General features: G+C 50.8%; 2 protein-coding genes across 3 annotated transcripts; one reads left to right on the top strand and one right to left on the bottom strand.

Moving 5' to 3' along the window:
* The first annotated feature begins 2,040 nt into the window (after nucleotides 1–2,040).
* Nucleotides 2,041–3,826, top strand: COX7A1 (cytochrome c oxidase subunit 7A1). 2 transcript variants are annotated; one of them, XM_040446008.1, is made up of 4 exons: nucleotides 2,041–2,166; nucleotides 2,898–2,984; nucleotides 3,121–3,205; nucleotides 3,698–3,826. In XM_040446008.1, the coding sequence occupies exons 1-4, from the start codon at nucleotides 2,152–2,154 to the stop codon at nucleotides 3,751–3,753; spliced, it is 243 nt and encodes an 80-aa protein (XP_040301942.1). In that variant the 5' UTR covers nucleotides 2,041–2,151; the 3' UTR covers nucleotides 3,754–3,826. The 2 variants fall into 2 exon arrangements, with proteins under 2 accessions (XP_040301942.1, XP_040301941.1); XM_040446007.1 differs by having other exon boundaries at nucleotides 2,137–2,264; nucleotides 2,927–2,984.
* Nucleotides 3,827–4,538: 712 nt separating this feature from the next.
* Nucleotides 4,539–13,348, bottom strand: CAPNS1 (calpain small subunit 1). The gene is made up of 11 exons (XM_040446006.1): nucleotides 13,224–13,348; nucleotides 12,128–12,345; nucleotides 11,105–11,138; nucleotides 10,733–10,822; nucleotides 10,523–10,580; nucleotides 10,357–10,421; nucleotides 8,268–8,336; nucleotides 8,089–8,167; nucleotides 7,830–7,946; nucleotides 5,282–5,340; nucleotides 4,539–5,100 (listed from the first exon to the last, which is right to left on the bottom strand). The coding sequence occupies exons 2-11, from the start codon at nucleotides 12,325–12,327 to the stop codon at nucleotides 5,074–5,076; spliced, it is 798 nt and encodes a 265-aa protein (XP_040301940.1). The 5' UTR covers nucleotides 12,328–12,345; nucleotides 13,224–13,348; the 3' UTR covers nucleotides 4,539–5,073.
* Between the last annotated feature and the right edge of the window lie 1,293 nt (nucleotides 13,349–14,641).

Consider the following 14,641-nt stretch of genomic DNA (forward strand, 5'->3'; position numbering starts at 1 on the left):
CTGGTAAATTAGCCTACTGTGGCTCTTAAATGGAAACATCTAACGTATTAAATTTACAAGCCTAGTTTGAAAATGTTAAGGGAATTTAATTGTTGTAAAAGTGTTCTTTAAAAGAGGTTGTTAAACCCTTTTAGACTATGCCACAATCATGACTGATGAGGGAGTTCCGGGCAAGCTGAGGGCAAATTATAGGCTGGAGCAAGAGTGCACGTGCACGCCCCAAGTGGAATACGTGCGATATTCCTCAGACACTCCTGGTTAGCCAAAAACAAAGGAAAGGGTTTTTAAGAGCTTGCCATGGTGATGTGGGAAAGGCAAATGAAAAATTAAATTCCTTTACTGCCCACTGACAAGTCCTTGAGACCAGCAGAGTGACCTCCCTCTAGGAGCTCTGCTGCCTCAAGGATGACACTTTGCTGGGGGCAAAAGAGAACCTTGGCTTAACATTATCCCAACCTTGAGGATCCTGTAAGTCTACTTCCTTTATCTCAATTGCCCCAAGATATATGCTGGCAATCATACTCCAAACTTATGTCCCTCCCCATGCATCTAAAGGGTCTCATGACTGAAGTTTTATTAAACAGTAATAAATGGTGTTTCCCTAGCAACAGCTAGTCCCTCAAGGTCCTGGAAATCTTGCTTCCAAAATTCCTTAGAAACTTACTCTATCTCTGACCCCCTCCCAACCTGAGGGTATATAATGACTTACCTGTCACAACCACAGTTCAGCCCTTCCTACCCGTGGGTCCTGTCCCCCATGCTTTATTACGATCACCTTTTTTGGCAGGAAAGATGTCTTCAAGAATTCTTTGTTGGTCGTTGGCTCTGGACCACCCCACCATCACCCCAAAACTTCATCAATGACTAAAACCATTAGGGCAACTGTACTTAACTCTGGCAGCACATCAGGGTCAAATAGATATGAATATAGACATATAATTTGCTTCTTAACCATCTTAGGGTAATAAGTTAGATATGAAACCCTTTACTCCCAAATACTTAAGCATGTATTTCCTAAAAACAAGGACATCCTATAACTGCTGCACAATTATCAAAATCAGGAAATTAACACTGACACAATATTATTGTCTAATCCACAGACCTTTTTGAAAATTTACCCACAGTCCCACAAATAAAAAGAAAACAATTTAAATGATTTTTCCTAATCCAAGATTCAACCTATAAATTGTGGATTGTCAGGTTTTTCCTTTTTTTCAAGCTCTTAGCTGTTAGAGATGCATATGTAAATATGAAATATGATCTTGAGTCTTGAAATTTGCTTTAAAATACTTCAAGAAAGGGAAAAAAGGAGGTGAATGGGGCAAATACAAGAAAAACATAATGGTGGTAATTGTTGAAGCAGGTGATGGGTCCAAGATGGAGGTTCATTGTACCTTTCTCTGCTTTTTTCTGTTTGAAATTTTCCATGGTAAAATGAAAATTAGCTAAGTATAAAAATATTTGATACATAAACCTGTTAGGATGCTGCCCAATTCATGAATCGTTTAATGAAAGTCTTTCAGATCTTCAAATTTACGAGGTTAAATTTTTTAACAAGCTTACCGCTAGAAAATAGTAAGAGTAAGGTCTTGTTTCTGTGCAATAGTTATTAGTCCAGTTATGCAATAATTTTGCAAGTTATTACCTCAATTATAACTGTTAGCTCAGTTACGCTGTTCTAGGAGTTCATTTAATGATCTTGACAAACCTTTGAGGAAGATCCAGACTTAGTCCCCATTTTACAGATACGCTAAGGCTCTGAGGTGCCATCACCCATTTAGGACGGATCTGAGAGACCCTGGGGGAGGAATTGCACTTGCCCTGGACGAGTATCTCCGAAGAAACAAACCAAAAACACATTCCGTTTTCCTCTCCACTTGGACCAGTAGAAATTCCAAGGAACAGAGAATGCTTTAAACATTTTGGTACGGGGGCGGGATTGGAGCCTCTTCTCCGCGCGTCTGTTGGACAAATGCGAATCTGGCTGCCGTATTTGTTCGACTTTCCCCACACCCCGCCCGCCACCACTGACCCCAGGAGCAGCTGTCGCGGCGTGCCGAGGGCGTGGCCTGCAATTCCCGGGGAGGGGAGGGCCCTGTGTGTCCTTGGGCTGAGAGGGGAGGTGACTCCGGCCGAAGAGGAGGACGCAGAATGAGGGCCCTGCGGGTGAGGGCCCCCAAGAGCTGGGCCGGGGACCCCAACCCGGAAGCCCTCGCCCCTATAACGAGACTCACTGAACATCCCGGGATCTGGGGCTTTGGAACGTGAGCCCCCTTCAGACTTTGGGACTACCTCCTAAACAGTCTGGGACCCTCAACTCCCCCCCCCCTTCTAATCCAAGGGGTTCTGAGACAACCGGGAACCCCCAACATGGCCCAATGCCCCAGTTTGAGCTTCTTTCCTTCATCTAGGATTCCTTTAACATCTCGGACCTAGGCCCTGGGAACTTAACACCGCTTCCCCTCCCCCTCACTTCTTAGGCAGTATGGAATCCCCACTAGGCACCCAGATCCAGGAGTGGATCATTCCTGGGACCTGGGCTCCTCCCATTAATCCAGGAAACCCTCGCCCCCAAAAACACCCCGGACTTGGACACGCAGAACAAGTCTCCCATCTGCCCCCCTCCCCCCTCTTCCAGGACCCTCTAAACAATCCGGGAACCTCTCAATCAGACCCTCTAGGCGCGAGCCCTTTTTTCTGGGCTTTCTTGACGGGACCCCTTCCTTTCCTCGTGCTGGCGGTTCGGATCTAGCTTTTGAGACTCTCGCAAGGAATAGAGCCGTCCCAGTGTCGGGCCTCTTGAAAGCCCGATTCTTCACCCCACCCCCCAACAGCTGGACCCCTTCGGGGCGCCCTTTCAGGTGTTTCCAATACCCATCCACTCCCTCCCCTGCCAGGTCTCCCAAGCACTGGTTCGCTCTTTCAGCTCAACCGCCCGGAACCGCTTTGAGAACCGAGTGGCTGAGAAACAGAAAGTCTTCCAGGTAGGCGGAGCGGGGGCGGGCGAAGGGAAGAACCCTGACCCCCAAGCTCGGTCCTTGAGCCGAGTAGGGGCAGCCGGGGAATACAGTCCACAGAACAACGTGCACCCCTTTCTCATTGGTCGCTCCCACCACCCAGGCGGACAATGACCTCCCAGTACACTTGAAGGGCGGGGCAACAGACAACATCCTGTATCGACTGACCATGGGCCTGTGTCTAGGGGGTGAGTGCAGGGCCTTGTGAGCCTGAACTGCGCGAGGAGGGATGGGGGGGGGGGGGAAGGGGGCGCGGGGCTCGAGCTGGAGTGAGAAACGGGCTGGTTCCGGGCTGGTTCCTCCGCTGAGGTCTGGGGAGAGGGCTAGTGACTGGGCAGGGGCTTAGGGAGGGGGATTGGGTTCTGGGCTGGCCAGGTTTGGGGATCGTCCAGGAGTCCATGCTGGCATATAGGAAGGTAGCACCTAGAGCTTGGGCTCCTGTCCCAGGAGCGGGGGGGGGGGGGCCAAGGCAGGAATTGTGGAGAAAGCTGGAAGCCTGGTCTGGATCAAGGCTAGGGGATTCTGTACCTGAAGTGTAGTTTAGGAAGGGAGCTGGAGCCTGATCTGGGGATAGGATCCAGACTGGTGATTAAGGAGCCTACACAGGGCCTTCAAAGCCTGAGATGGGGTTCAGGGAAGCAATTAGGATCTCACTCTTTGTCACCATACTCCCTCTCTAGGCACCGTCTATAGCCTGTACTGCCTTGGCTGGGCCTCCTTCCCTCACAACAAGTGAGACAAGAAGCCTGCAGGACCTGAACAAGCATCAATAAATGTGCTGGCTTCTTGGGGAACCCAGACCAACCGTGGCCTCTGTTTGTATGCCCCCCAAACCCATTTTCCCACCAGCAAGGAATCTCTACACTATGGACAGCACATTGTCCCAGCCTGGAGTCCCTCATGCTAGAGGATCACTGCTACTACAAGCCTACTCCTACGATGCCGCTGCCTCTCAGCCCTCCTGAGGGGCCGGGGACCCCAAACAGCACCCCTGGGCTGCCTCTCCGGACCTGGGAGTCTGGGGTTGTGTCCCCTGTTCGACAGGGCCTCTGGATTCTGGGATGGCAGCCCCTCTCCCTGCAGAGGTTTGAGGGTGGGAAGGAAGATACTAAATTTGGCCCATGACACAACAGAGGCAGAGGCAACTGAGGGCAGACTCACTTAGGACAGAGCAGAGAGGGGGCAAACATGGCCTTGGGGGACAGAGCCAGGGGTGGTATTGAGACCTCCCAAGAGCCTGGCTCTTGCAGCAGAAGCAGAGATTGCCCAGGCTTATGGGTCCCAGTCTCAGTCTCCACAGGATCTGTGAGAGATCTCAGCAAGAATGAGGCTCCGGCTCAACTAGAATCCAGTATGAGAAAAAAGACATAGATAAGAAAAGGACTAGGAAACATGCAGATCCAGGCCTGGGGACAGACATGGGAGACAGACAAAACCACCCCTGCCTCCTAGGACCTAGACTTCCCTCTGCCCCTGATAGAGACAGAGCCACCACTCAACTCTCAAAACAGGAGGCAGATCTCAGAGACAGCAGCAACTGGGGTGCTTTTATTTCCTCCTGGGCCTGGCAGGCTGAGAGCAGAGTAGAGACAAAGGCACAGGGGCGCCTGGGCCTATTATGGCCTGGAGTTCGGCCAGGGTAGTAACTGTGAACAGGTGTGCCAGAGTGTGTAGGGACTGGAGGGAGCCTCCCAGAACTGAGGGAAGGGCCCTTGGGGTGTGGAAGCAACATAACTGTTGGGTTTGGCACATGTACATGAGAGGGGTTATGGAGTGGGTGTGGGATGGGTGTGCTGGGCGTGGGGTAACCCTTGGAGCAGGGTGTGTTAGAGTGTCTCAGAGCCAGGGGTAACTCAGGGCATGGCACGCCGGGGCATGTCGGGCCCTGGCTGTTGACTGAAAAGCCGAGTGCCAAGGGCTAGGGGAACCGAAAGACCTGTGGGCCAGTAGGACCCATGAAGGCGACACTGCAGACTGGCTCAGCCCTGGGAGAGACGGAAGAATCCAAGGGGACTCCTATAGCAAGGCAATGAGGGGGCAGGTCTGGGGTTCTCATTCAGGAATACATCGTCAGCTGCAGCCACTGGGGAGAGAAAGGCAGAGTGAGGAGCAGAGAACGGAATACTAGCAGACACATTCTCTGCTTTGACCCTGGGGTTGTTGGGATAATAGGAGGGCGGGAGTCCAAGCTCAGAGCTGGTACATGGGGTTGAGAGGAGGGAGTCCCCTGCCAGACACCCACATCCCAGAATGGGGGTTCTTACCTCCTGGATGTTCACTTGAATTTGTCCAGTGCCATCCTTGTCAAGAGATTTGAAGGCACCTAGAGAAGGAAAGGGATGGGGATTTGCCTTTTAGGATAAAAATATACAGCCTGGGTTGGTCAGTAGAGTATGCGACTCTTGATCTTGGGATTCTGAGTTCGAACCCCATGTTGGGTGTGGAGATAACTTAAAAATAAAATATTAGGGGGCGCCTGGGTGGCGCAGTCAGTTAAGCGCCCGACTTCAGCCAGGTCACGATCTCGCGGTCCGTGAGTTCAAGCCCCGCGTCAGGCTCTGGGCTGATGGCTCAGAGCCTGGAGCCTGTTTCCCATTCTGTGTCTCCCTCTCTCTCTGCCCCTCCCCCGTTCATGCTCTGTCTCTCTCTGTCCCAAAAATAAATAAACGTTGAAAAAAAAAATTTTTTTTTTTTAATAAAATCTTAGGAGTGGCTGGGTGGCTCAGTCAGTTGTGTTTGGCTCGGGTCATGCTCTCACGGCTCGTGAGCTGGAGCCCTGAGTCAGGCTCTGCGCTGATAGTGTGGAGCCTACTTCAGATTATCTGTCTCCTTCTCTCTCTGCCCCTCCCCCACTTGCATGCTCTCTGCTCTCTCTCTCTCTCTCTCTCTCTCTCTCAAAAAGTAAATAAACATTAGAAAAATAACAAAATCTTTTAAAAAAGGATAAAAATATACTAATATATATGAGATGATGATACTAGCACTTGGGGCACCTGGCTGGTTCAGTTGGTGGAGCATTTGACTCTTGACTGCAGCATTTCAGGGGCATGAGTTCAAGCCCCCACATTGGATGTCATTTACTCAATAATACACACACACACACACACACACACACACACACGTGAAAAAAATAATGGCAAGCACTTATTGAGTTCTTACTCTATGCCAAGCACTGCATAAAGTGCTTTCCATGTATTAATTCATTTAATTAAATTTTGTGAGGTGTCATTTTTTTTATGTTTTATTTATTTTTTGAGAGAAAGAGCATGAGTGGAGGAAGGACAGAGGATTCAAAATCAGGCTCTGCACTGACAGGCTGACAGCAGAGAGCCTGATGTGGGGCTCAAAGTCACCAACCCAGAGATCATGATGAGCCAAAGTCAGATGCTCAACTGACTGAACCACCCAGGCGCCCAGATTGTCATTTTCAAACAGGGCCAGAGATGTGAAGTAATGCGCCCTAGGAACATCAGGATTGGAACCCAGGCTGTGAGCCCCCTCAATAATGGCCTCCATATGACCTGTGCCCCAACTCTGCCTAAGCCCCAGCCTTGCATAAACCTCTAAGGGCCTAGCTCTCCTCCTCTTCCTGCTCTTAGTTTGGTATGGTCCCCACTCCTGCCCTGAAACCTGACTCATGTTCCCCACCCATAGCCAAACCTAAGCAATCCTGAGCCTACACTGTCTGTGCTCCCTCTCTCATTCACCACTCAGTTATACCCTCAGGTGTCCACACACGTAGTATCCCAGACACTGCACTCACTACAGTTACTATTGCCAATAGCCATTTCTTAAGCCTTCTCATATGTGACTTTTGGAATCATCTGCCCTTATTATCCATTCCCATCTTCCCCTTCATGTCCCTGACATACCTGCCCCTTTTTCTCTGCCCAAGGTTTTAATGCTTTGCCCTTCCTGGGCTCTCATGAGGCTAGAGGATCTTCCTAAAACCAAATCTGGCCCTGTCCTTCCTCTGTCTAGAACCTGTTATAGCTCTCCAGTGCCCCCCAGTAATGTCTGAACACCACTGAACGTGACACTCACAGCCCTGCATGGTGTGCTCTACTTCCTTTCACTCAGTTCTCTCAGATCCAAGTTCAAATTCTGGCTTTGCAACTTCCTAGCTGAGTGGCTGTGAGCAAGCAGTTTTGCCTCCTTGAACCCCAGGTTCCTCCTCCAGAAAATGGGGCCAGTAACTCCCATTTCTCAGGGTAGTCTTAAGGATTCAATGCAATCATGGTCATAAGAGCCCTCACAATCTAGCCCCTGCTAACCCCTCCCAGCCTTTGTCTCTGCACCCTACCCCCTTTCCAGCATTGAGAATGGAATTCAACAAAAAACACCAAAAGCACCTTCCCTTGTTGGCCTTCGCATGAGTTATTCCAAGAGGAACACTTGTCTCCCCTCTACCCCTAGAGTTATTCCTCGTCCCTCAGGCCCCAATTCACATGTGTCTTCCTCCAGGAAGCTCTCTTGATCCCTTAGTCTGCATCGGGTACCTCCTAGGTTCAAATAGTCCACTATTTATGAATAGTCCCCATTCATAAATCTAAACCCACTTGGCCCTGAGCTTCTCCTCTCACGCTCGATCACTCTGCCCTGAGCTTCCCTACCCCAAATGTAACCATTCTGAGCTGTCACTGTCTGGTGATTTGCCTCTCCTCCAGTGGACTGTGAGTGACGTGAGGGTGGGAACTGGGGGTGTTTCGCTCACTGGAGCTGCTTGCCTCAGGGCCAGACTCAGAGAAGACCTCGCCCATAGGAGGTAGAACAAATCCCCACCCAGGAAGAGAGCTGGGGTATATCACTCACGGAACATAGCATCCAGCCTGACCAGGCAGCTGATGAAGTTGTCAAAATCCATGTTCCCTCCTTCATCTGAGTAGCGTCGGATGATCATGTTGTAGAGATGTTCATTCAGGTGGAACCCTGAGAATGGTTTCATTTCTCAGGTGTGAGGCCCACAAGGCCCAACCCACTCCCACCCCTGGGACTCACCCTCAGACCAGCGCACTAGGGGCTGTCTTACCCATCCCCCCACCCAGTCCAACCATGTCCCTGCCAGCTGTACCTGCTGCCTCAAAGGCTGCTGGGAGTTCACTGCTGCCAATGGTACCTGAACGGTCAACATCAAACTGTTTATATATGGCCTGTGGGGACAGGGAGGGAAGAAGTCAACTGAACATCGTGGGGCATGGCATCTTCATGGCTTGAGGGTCTCTATGCTAGGAGTGTGAGGTTATCACGCACCTGCCACTTTTTGATGTTGTTCCACAAGTACTTGAATTCTTGGAAGCCCAGCTTGCCTGTGGTGTCACTCTGGTAGAAGGGTGTTAAGAATAGTGTGATGATTGTACCCAGAGGCATGCACTGTATGCCATGGAATAATGACCAAGCAGGGGGACCTGGGCTAAAACCCTAGCTCCCATCCCACCCCAGTCATGTCACCTTGGATATGGTTTTACTTTTCTTTTTATCCATATGTAGTTTAGTTCATATATTTTTTAAGATTTTATTTTTTATTTTTTTAATGTTTATTTATTTTTTGAGAGAGAGAGAGAGAGAGAGAGAGACAGAAACAGAATGTGAGTGGGGGAGGGGCAGAGGGAGGGAGACACAGAATCTGAAGAAGGCTCCAGGCTCTGAGCTGTTAGCACAGAGCCCGACATGGGGCTCGAACTCACAAATTGTGAGATCATGATCTGAGCAAGTCAGACACTTAACCAACTGAGCCACCCGGGTGCCTCAAGATTTTACTTTTAAGTAATCTCTATACCTAACATGGGGCTCGAATTTACAACCCCAAGATCAAAAGTCACATGCTCCACTAACTGATCTAGCCAGGTGCCCCTATATTTCTAATTTAAACATAACCATGGGGAATTATATTGAACTTCTCTGAACTATAAATTCCTTACCTGACAATAGTTGCTAACTCCTCATTTATAAAATTCATAATAGCAATTCAATTTCATAAATGTCAGGACATGTGAAAAACAAGGGTCTTAGAATTCTAAGGAAAGGTGATAATAAACACCCGCTGGGTTTGTGATAAAAACAGAATGAGATAAAGCCCTTAGCTCAGAGGCTAGTATTTGATAAACTCTCAATAACAAGGACAGCCAAGACTTTATCAAGTTACCTAACACATGCCAGGCAGTGCTAAGCTTCTCAGGAACATTACTTTTCTCACTAAATTCTTAAGACATTGGCCTACCAGTATTATTCCCCAGTCACAGAGAAAGAAACAGATTCAGATTTGAAAATCTACAGAAGATCACAATAGCAGCTAATGTGTACAGACCATTTAGTACTAAGTGCTATGCAGCGTGCTAAACCTTTGGGTGGCGCTCCAAATCAGGTGTCACCATAATCATTTACCTCATTTTATAGACAAGCAGACGGAGGCACAGAGAGGCTCAGTAACCTTGTTAAATGGCACAGCCAAGATTATGTAACTGTGCAACACATGTATGTGATCACATGACAATATGTGTGTCTACATTTTCCCTATGTGCTGAGCGTGCACATATCCAAGATCAGCTAATGACTGGCCCATGTGTAAACATGCATGTGTTCCTGTGACCATGCCTTCACATATCTTCATGTATATGGGTATGCCCTTGTATACATGTACATGCATATGGGCACAACTATCACAGTTATAAGCTTGGGTTCTTGGGGCACCTGGCTGGCTCAGTCGGTAGAGCATGCTACTCTTGATCTCAGAGTCATGAGTTCAAGCCCCACACTGGGTATAGTGCTTACTTAAAAAAAGAAAAAAAAAAAAAAAAAAAAGAGGGGTGCCTGGGTGGCTCAATCAGTTGAATGTCTGACTCTTGGTTTTGGCTCAGGTCACAATCCCAGGCTATGCACTGAGTGCAGAGTCTGCTTGGGATTTTCTCTCTCCCTCTGCCCATCTCCCCTGCTCTCTCTCTCTCTCTGTCTAAAATAAATAAAAATAAAAAAAGGAAGGAAGGCAGGAAGGCAAGAAATAAGCTTGGGTCCTCAAGCCTAAAAGACCTGAGTCCAAATTCCTATCCTGGCACTTACCCTTTACTTATAACTTCAGACAAATGATTGCCTCTCTCTGAGTCTCAGTTTCTTCATCTATAAAATGGGACTATAACAATTCTGCCTGTTTAACAGGATGGCTGTGAAGTGACAGGTGATGTTACTATTTATTGCCACATGTCTGGATGTGTGGTAGTGGATGTGTGTTCTGATATATATGCATGTCCACATTGTGGGTATGAAAGCTACACCCTGACTGTCCCAACTGTGCTCCCACAAAACTCCTTCTTCATCCAAAACTTCCTCTAGACTGCCCCAAGGATACATCCATCACGGCCACCATGCTGCGACATGTGTCAATGCCAAAACCATCAGTTTTCAGATCAGGGTCTGTGGGAGACAGGTTGAAAGTCAGAGGCCAGAGGACACAGCTACCCCAGCCAGCACCCATGACTTTAAACCTGCCCTGTGTGTTGACCCCAATCACTCACGTCGGGTTACGACCTTGTTGAGAATGTTCATGAGTTCTGTAGCACTGACCTCCATGTCCTGTAGGGAGAAGCCGGGGATGGTTAAAGGGAAGAGTGTCCTGAGGCAGAATGGGGATTCTTTGGATATTGCAGTTGTTGAGTGTGCATGCAAGGGCAGCCCAAAGGAAGGCATGGAAGTTAGGACAAGGATGGGAGCCCAGGGTTACTTACATCTCCAGCCAGCTGGGCAAAGAGCCTCCGGAACTGCCGGACCTCCTCACTCTCATTGGCCTCAATGTTGGAGTAATGGGTGCGTGGAGGCTGTAGAGGGAGGAGATCTCAGAGCAAGTGGGGGAGGGGTGCCCTGGCCAGAACAGCCCTAGGTGGGAAAGTCACAGTGGGCTGGGTGACTGGATGATCAAAGGAATGAGAGGTGGTCAGTGAAGAGGGAGTGGATATAGCTAAGACCCATGACTAAATTCGGGGACACAACAAGGGAGAAACTAAATGAGAAGAATTTTATAAGACAAAGGGGACAAGGATGGGTGATGAAAAAGGCCTTGGAGTGAGAAGCAAGGTCTTTGATTGTGGAGGGTGGCTTACCGGAGGCTCTGGGTTGTATTGTGCAGCTGCCTCACTGGAGAGAGGAGTAAGGGAGTTAGCACCAAGGGGCGGGGCCTCCATAGACAGTGCCAGACCCCACGCCCCAACCCTTCAACCTCCCTACCACTACTCTCCATACCTGCCCCCTCTGCCTGCCTCATCTGTCCTTGTCTTCATCTACCCCTATCTTTGCTACCCTGGTTGCACCTGGCAGGAAACCTACAGGCCCGCCCCCCACAGTAGGTCCCGCTCCTGCCAGAGCACACTGCCCTATAGCAGATACCTCAATAGACCCAGCCCCTTTGAGGGCTGCTTCATAGAAGCGCTAACCCAGCTTCCCAGGTTAGCTAACCTCCTCAGGTCCTTTCTGTCTAGGAACCTACTCCATCCCCTGGCTTCCTAAACCCCGGTGTCTTCCCAACATCCCACCCCAGCTCCAGGAGTTCCCACCCCTTCGAGGGGTGGCCAAGGTTAGGGGCCTAATGGCACCTAACGACAACCTGCTCTACCTCCACCAGGACGTATTTCTGTTTTAATACAGCCAGTTCCCAGACGGACCCAGCCCCTTCAAGAACATTTCCCCTATCCCATCAGGCCTCGGCCTCTTCTGCGTCTACTTCCTCACTGACACACCTACGACGGCCTTGCCGCAACCCTAAGACAAGCCTTGCCCCCATGAAGCCACTCCCAGCCTCATTGGCTCCACCCTCTTAACGTTCGTTTCCACGCTAGCGGGAAGCGGGCCTCGCCCAGACCCATTAAGCCCCACCTCCCAAAACCCAGCCGCGTCCCATCACAATATCCCCTCAACTGTCAGACTCCGCCCATGCCAAGCCCCGCCTCCTGAACTGCCATTAGCCTCACTACGGCCCGCCCCCTCGGGAGGGGCCCTCCTCTAACCCCAGCCTAGGCCCCGCCCAGCCTAATTAAGGATGCAGGTCAGTCCCCAGACTACCTCAATCTATGCAGGTGGGACATGCTCCTCCGCCAGGCCCCTCCCCTCCTCAGCCCCCCCCCCCTTACCTGATGGCACTAATAACCCCGCCCAGGATGCGCATGGCAGTTCCGCCACCGCCTCCGCCTCCGCCGCCGCCGCCGCCGCCGCCGCCTCCTCCTCCTCCGGCCCCGCTGATCAGGCCTCCGATCACATTCCCCAGGCCTCCGCCCAGGCCCCCACCTCCCCCGCCGCCGCCTCCCTTCAAGAACGAGTTAACCAGGAACATGGCTGCGAATTTAGATTCCTGAGGGGGAAAAAAGGGGTCAATAGGCCGCATCGCCATTGAGCCCGCTCCCTCCCCACAAAAATAGGCATTTCTGGCAGCTGCACTTGGGGTAGTAATATGAGGCCTCCGGGCGGGAACTTATCCTCCCGCTGGGACTTGAAGGTCCATTTGGGATGGGGTCTGGGCTTCCGGAGGAAGGTAGTTCTTGGAGGAGTGGGATAAGGAAGGAGGATCTTGAAATCCCCTCGGGGTCCAAAGGATCTCTGTCTGGCTTGAAGGACCCTGGACTGAGTCTATGCATAGGCATCATTAAGGGTAGAGGTCCCGGTTCTGGTGGGGTTCTCAAGATGAGGGCCACAAGTTTGACGTGTCTGGCCACTCGAATCGGAGACTTGAGCCTCAGAACTGGACTTCGGGATCTTGGGCGGGTCAGGGGCGCGGATCAGAGATTCCCGACCCGGAGGCTTCCGGGTCAGGGTTTAGGAAATCCAGAATGTGGGCTTGAGGGTTTAGGTACTCCCCGGAGAGGGATTACAGTGTCACCGCTCGTTCTGTGGGCTCGGGTCAAAATTGTGGATGTCAATCCCGGGGCCCGGGATAACAGGGTTCCCATTAGAATTGGGAACACGGATCTAAGTAAGGATCGTGGTTCTGGAGATCCCACCCTGGTCAGAATTTGTGGGGTACCTCTCAAATCCAAGGGCTCGTATTTTAGATCCTAAAACTGAGGGTGGAAAAGTCCCCGGGGCGGGATAGGGATCGGACAGACTGGGGCTTCAAATCTGAGATCATGGGTCTGGGAGACCCCTGAGGCCGAGATTTAAGGGTCTCGTGGAATCTGGGGCCGCAAGGGCCGGGATTACAGAGCACAGGGATAATCCAAATCGGGCGCTCACCGCCTAGCTCACAGGTCCGCCGGTCCGTTCGCCTGTGCTGCTCCCGGGCCTCCGGCCGCGTCCGGCTCAGTAGGGCGGGGCTCGTGACTCAGGCGGCCTGTGCCGGGTTAAGCACTGCGGCGTGGCCAAGCATGCATCCGCGCGGTCCTAGCGCCGGCATTGAAGCTGCGCGTGCGTGATCCGGATCCGCCCCACAAAATGAGATGCGGCGGCCACAGCTCCGCCCTGCTGGTTTCCAGGACGGTGGGTTCTGTCCCCGCCCTGGCTTCACAGCTCTGATGTCTTACCCTAGTCTCCGGCTCTGTTGAAGAAATCCGGGGGGATTGCAGTCACCGTGCCCGAGATCACACCCTAGTGTTGCAGTGTGAGTTTTCGCCCCAAAGCCAGCCTCCACGCGGCCACGGGTCGATTTTCGGTCCGCTGGAAAAGGGACTCTAGCACTCGGCTCCTAGCCTTGTCGCGACAAAACATCCGGAGACCCTGAATTTTGTATGGCCCACAGCCCGGGGACAAGTGCCCGCATTTGGGGTAGGGGGCTAAGGCTTGCCCGGGACCCTGCAGCAGCCCGGATGGCGGTCAGTCGTGCGGGTAGGACTTTGCCGCCTGCAAAAGCTGTCTCTGCCTCCTCCAATCCCGCACCCTCTTATCCCGAGTCAGGGTCACCAAGTGTCGCCTCATTCTTCCCATCTCTAAAGAGGGGCCCGGGCACAGGAAGAGTCCCTCTGGCCACGTCTTGGCTTTTGAGGCTAGATGTTCCCAAGAGCGGGTTAAGGGTGAGAGGTGGGGGGAATGCAGAAGCTGGCCGGGAAAATAGCGACTGAAGTCTCCTTTGGAGACATTTCTCAGGCTCCAACCTCCAAATTTCAGGGCTACTCAGATGGAGTTTAATCCCAAATCTAGCGTTTAGAATCTCCCCTGGAGTCTGGCTTAGCTTGAGTTTGAATCCTGACTCTGCCATTTCCTAACGGATCCTTTGGGCTCTGAGCAAGGATTTTATTTTTTTAAAGGATTTTTTTAATCTTAAAAAAAAACTTTAAAATGAGCTTGTTCCCAAGCTCCCTTCAGAATTAAGTGGTTAAACGCTTAGTAAAGAGTAATTTTGTGTGTCTGTACCCATGCTGTTCCCTCCTGTAGCCCACCTGGATTCCTCAGGTGGTTGACTGACTCATCTTTAGACAACACTGATAAAAATACAGGCCAAGCACTCTCCTAAGCACTTTATGTATATCTTCATATGCCTTCATAACAGTCCTATGGAATGGGTGAATTCAGTATTTCCATTTTACAAAGAAATAAACTGAGCGTAAACTCCCTAGCCTGTAACCTTAACCACTACCTTAATGTATTTGACTCTTCTGTAATATAATTAATATTGGGGCTCCTAGCTGGCTGAGTTGGAAGAGCCTGTAACTCTTGAT

This window comes from Herpailurus yagouaroundi, unplaced genomic scaffold (genome assembly GCF_014898765.1).
Source record: "Herpailurus yagouaroundi ecotype Mexico unplaced genomic scaffold, PumYag 194, whole genome shotgun sequence".
Lineage (NCBI taxonomy): Eukaryota > Metazoa > Chordata > Mammalia > Carnivora > Felidae > Herpailurus > Herpailurus yagouaroundi.

Bases quoted from the DNA above. Each gene is read 5' to 3' on its own strand.
- COX7A1 (XM_040446007.1), top strand. From the start codon at position 2,152: ATGAGGGCCCTGCGGGTGAGGGCCCCCAAGAGCTGGGCCGGGGACCCC. The intron at 2,985-3,120 runs GTAGGCGGAGCG...CCCACCACCCAG, and splicing joins AGAAACAGAAAGTCTTCCAG to GCGGACAATGACCTCCCAGT. The intron at 3,206-3,697 runs GTGAGTGCAGGG...CTCCCTCTCTAG, and splicing joins CATGGGCCTGTGTCTAGGGG to GCACCGTCTATAGCCTGTAC.
- CAPNS1 (XM_040446006.1), bottom strand. From the start codon at position 12,327: ATGTTCCTGGTTAACTCGTTCTTGAAGGGAGGCGGCGGCGGGGGAGGT. The intron at 10,581-10,732 runs GTAAGTAACCCT...TTCTCCCTACAG, and splicing joins TTGCCCAGCTGGCTGGAGAT to GACATGGAGGTCAGTGCTAC. The intron at 10,422-10,522 runs GTGAGTGATTGG...TGTCTCCCACAG, and splicing joins CAACAAGGTCGTAACCCGAC to ACCCTGATCTGAAAACTGAT.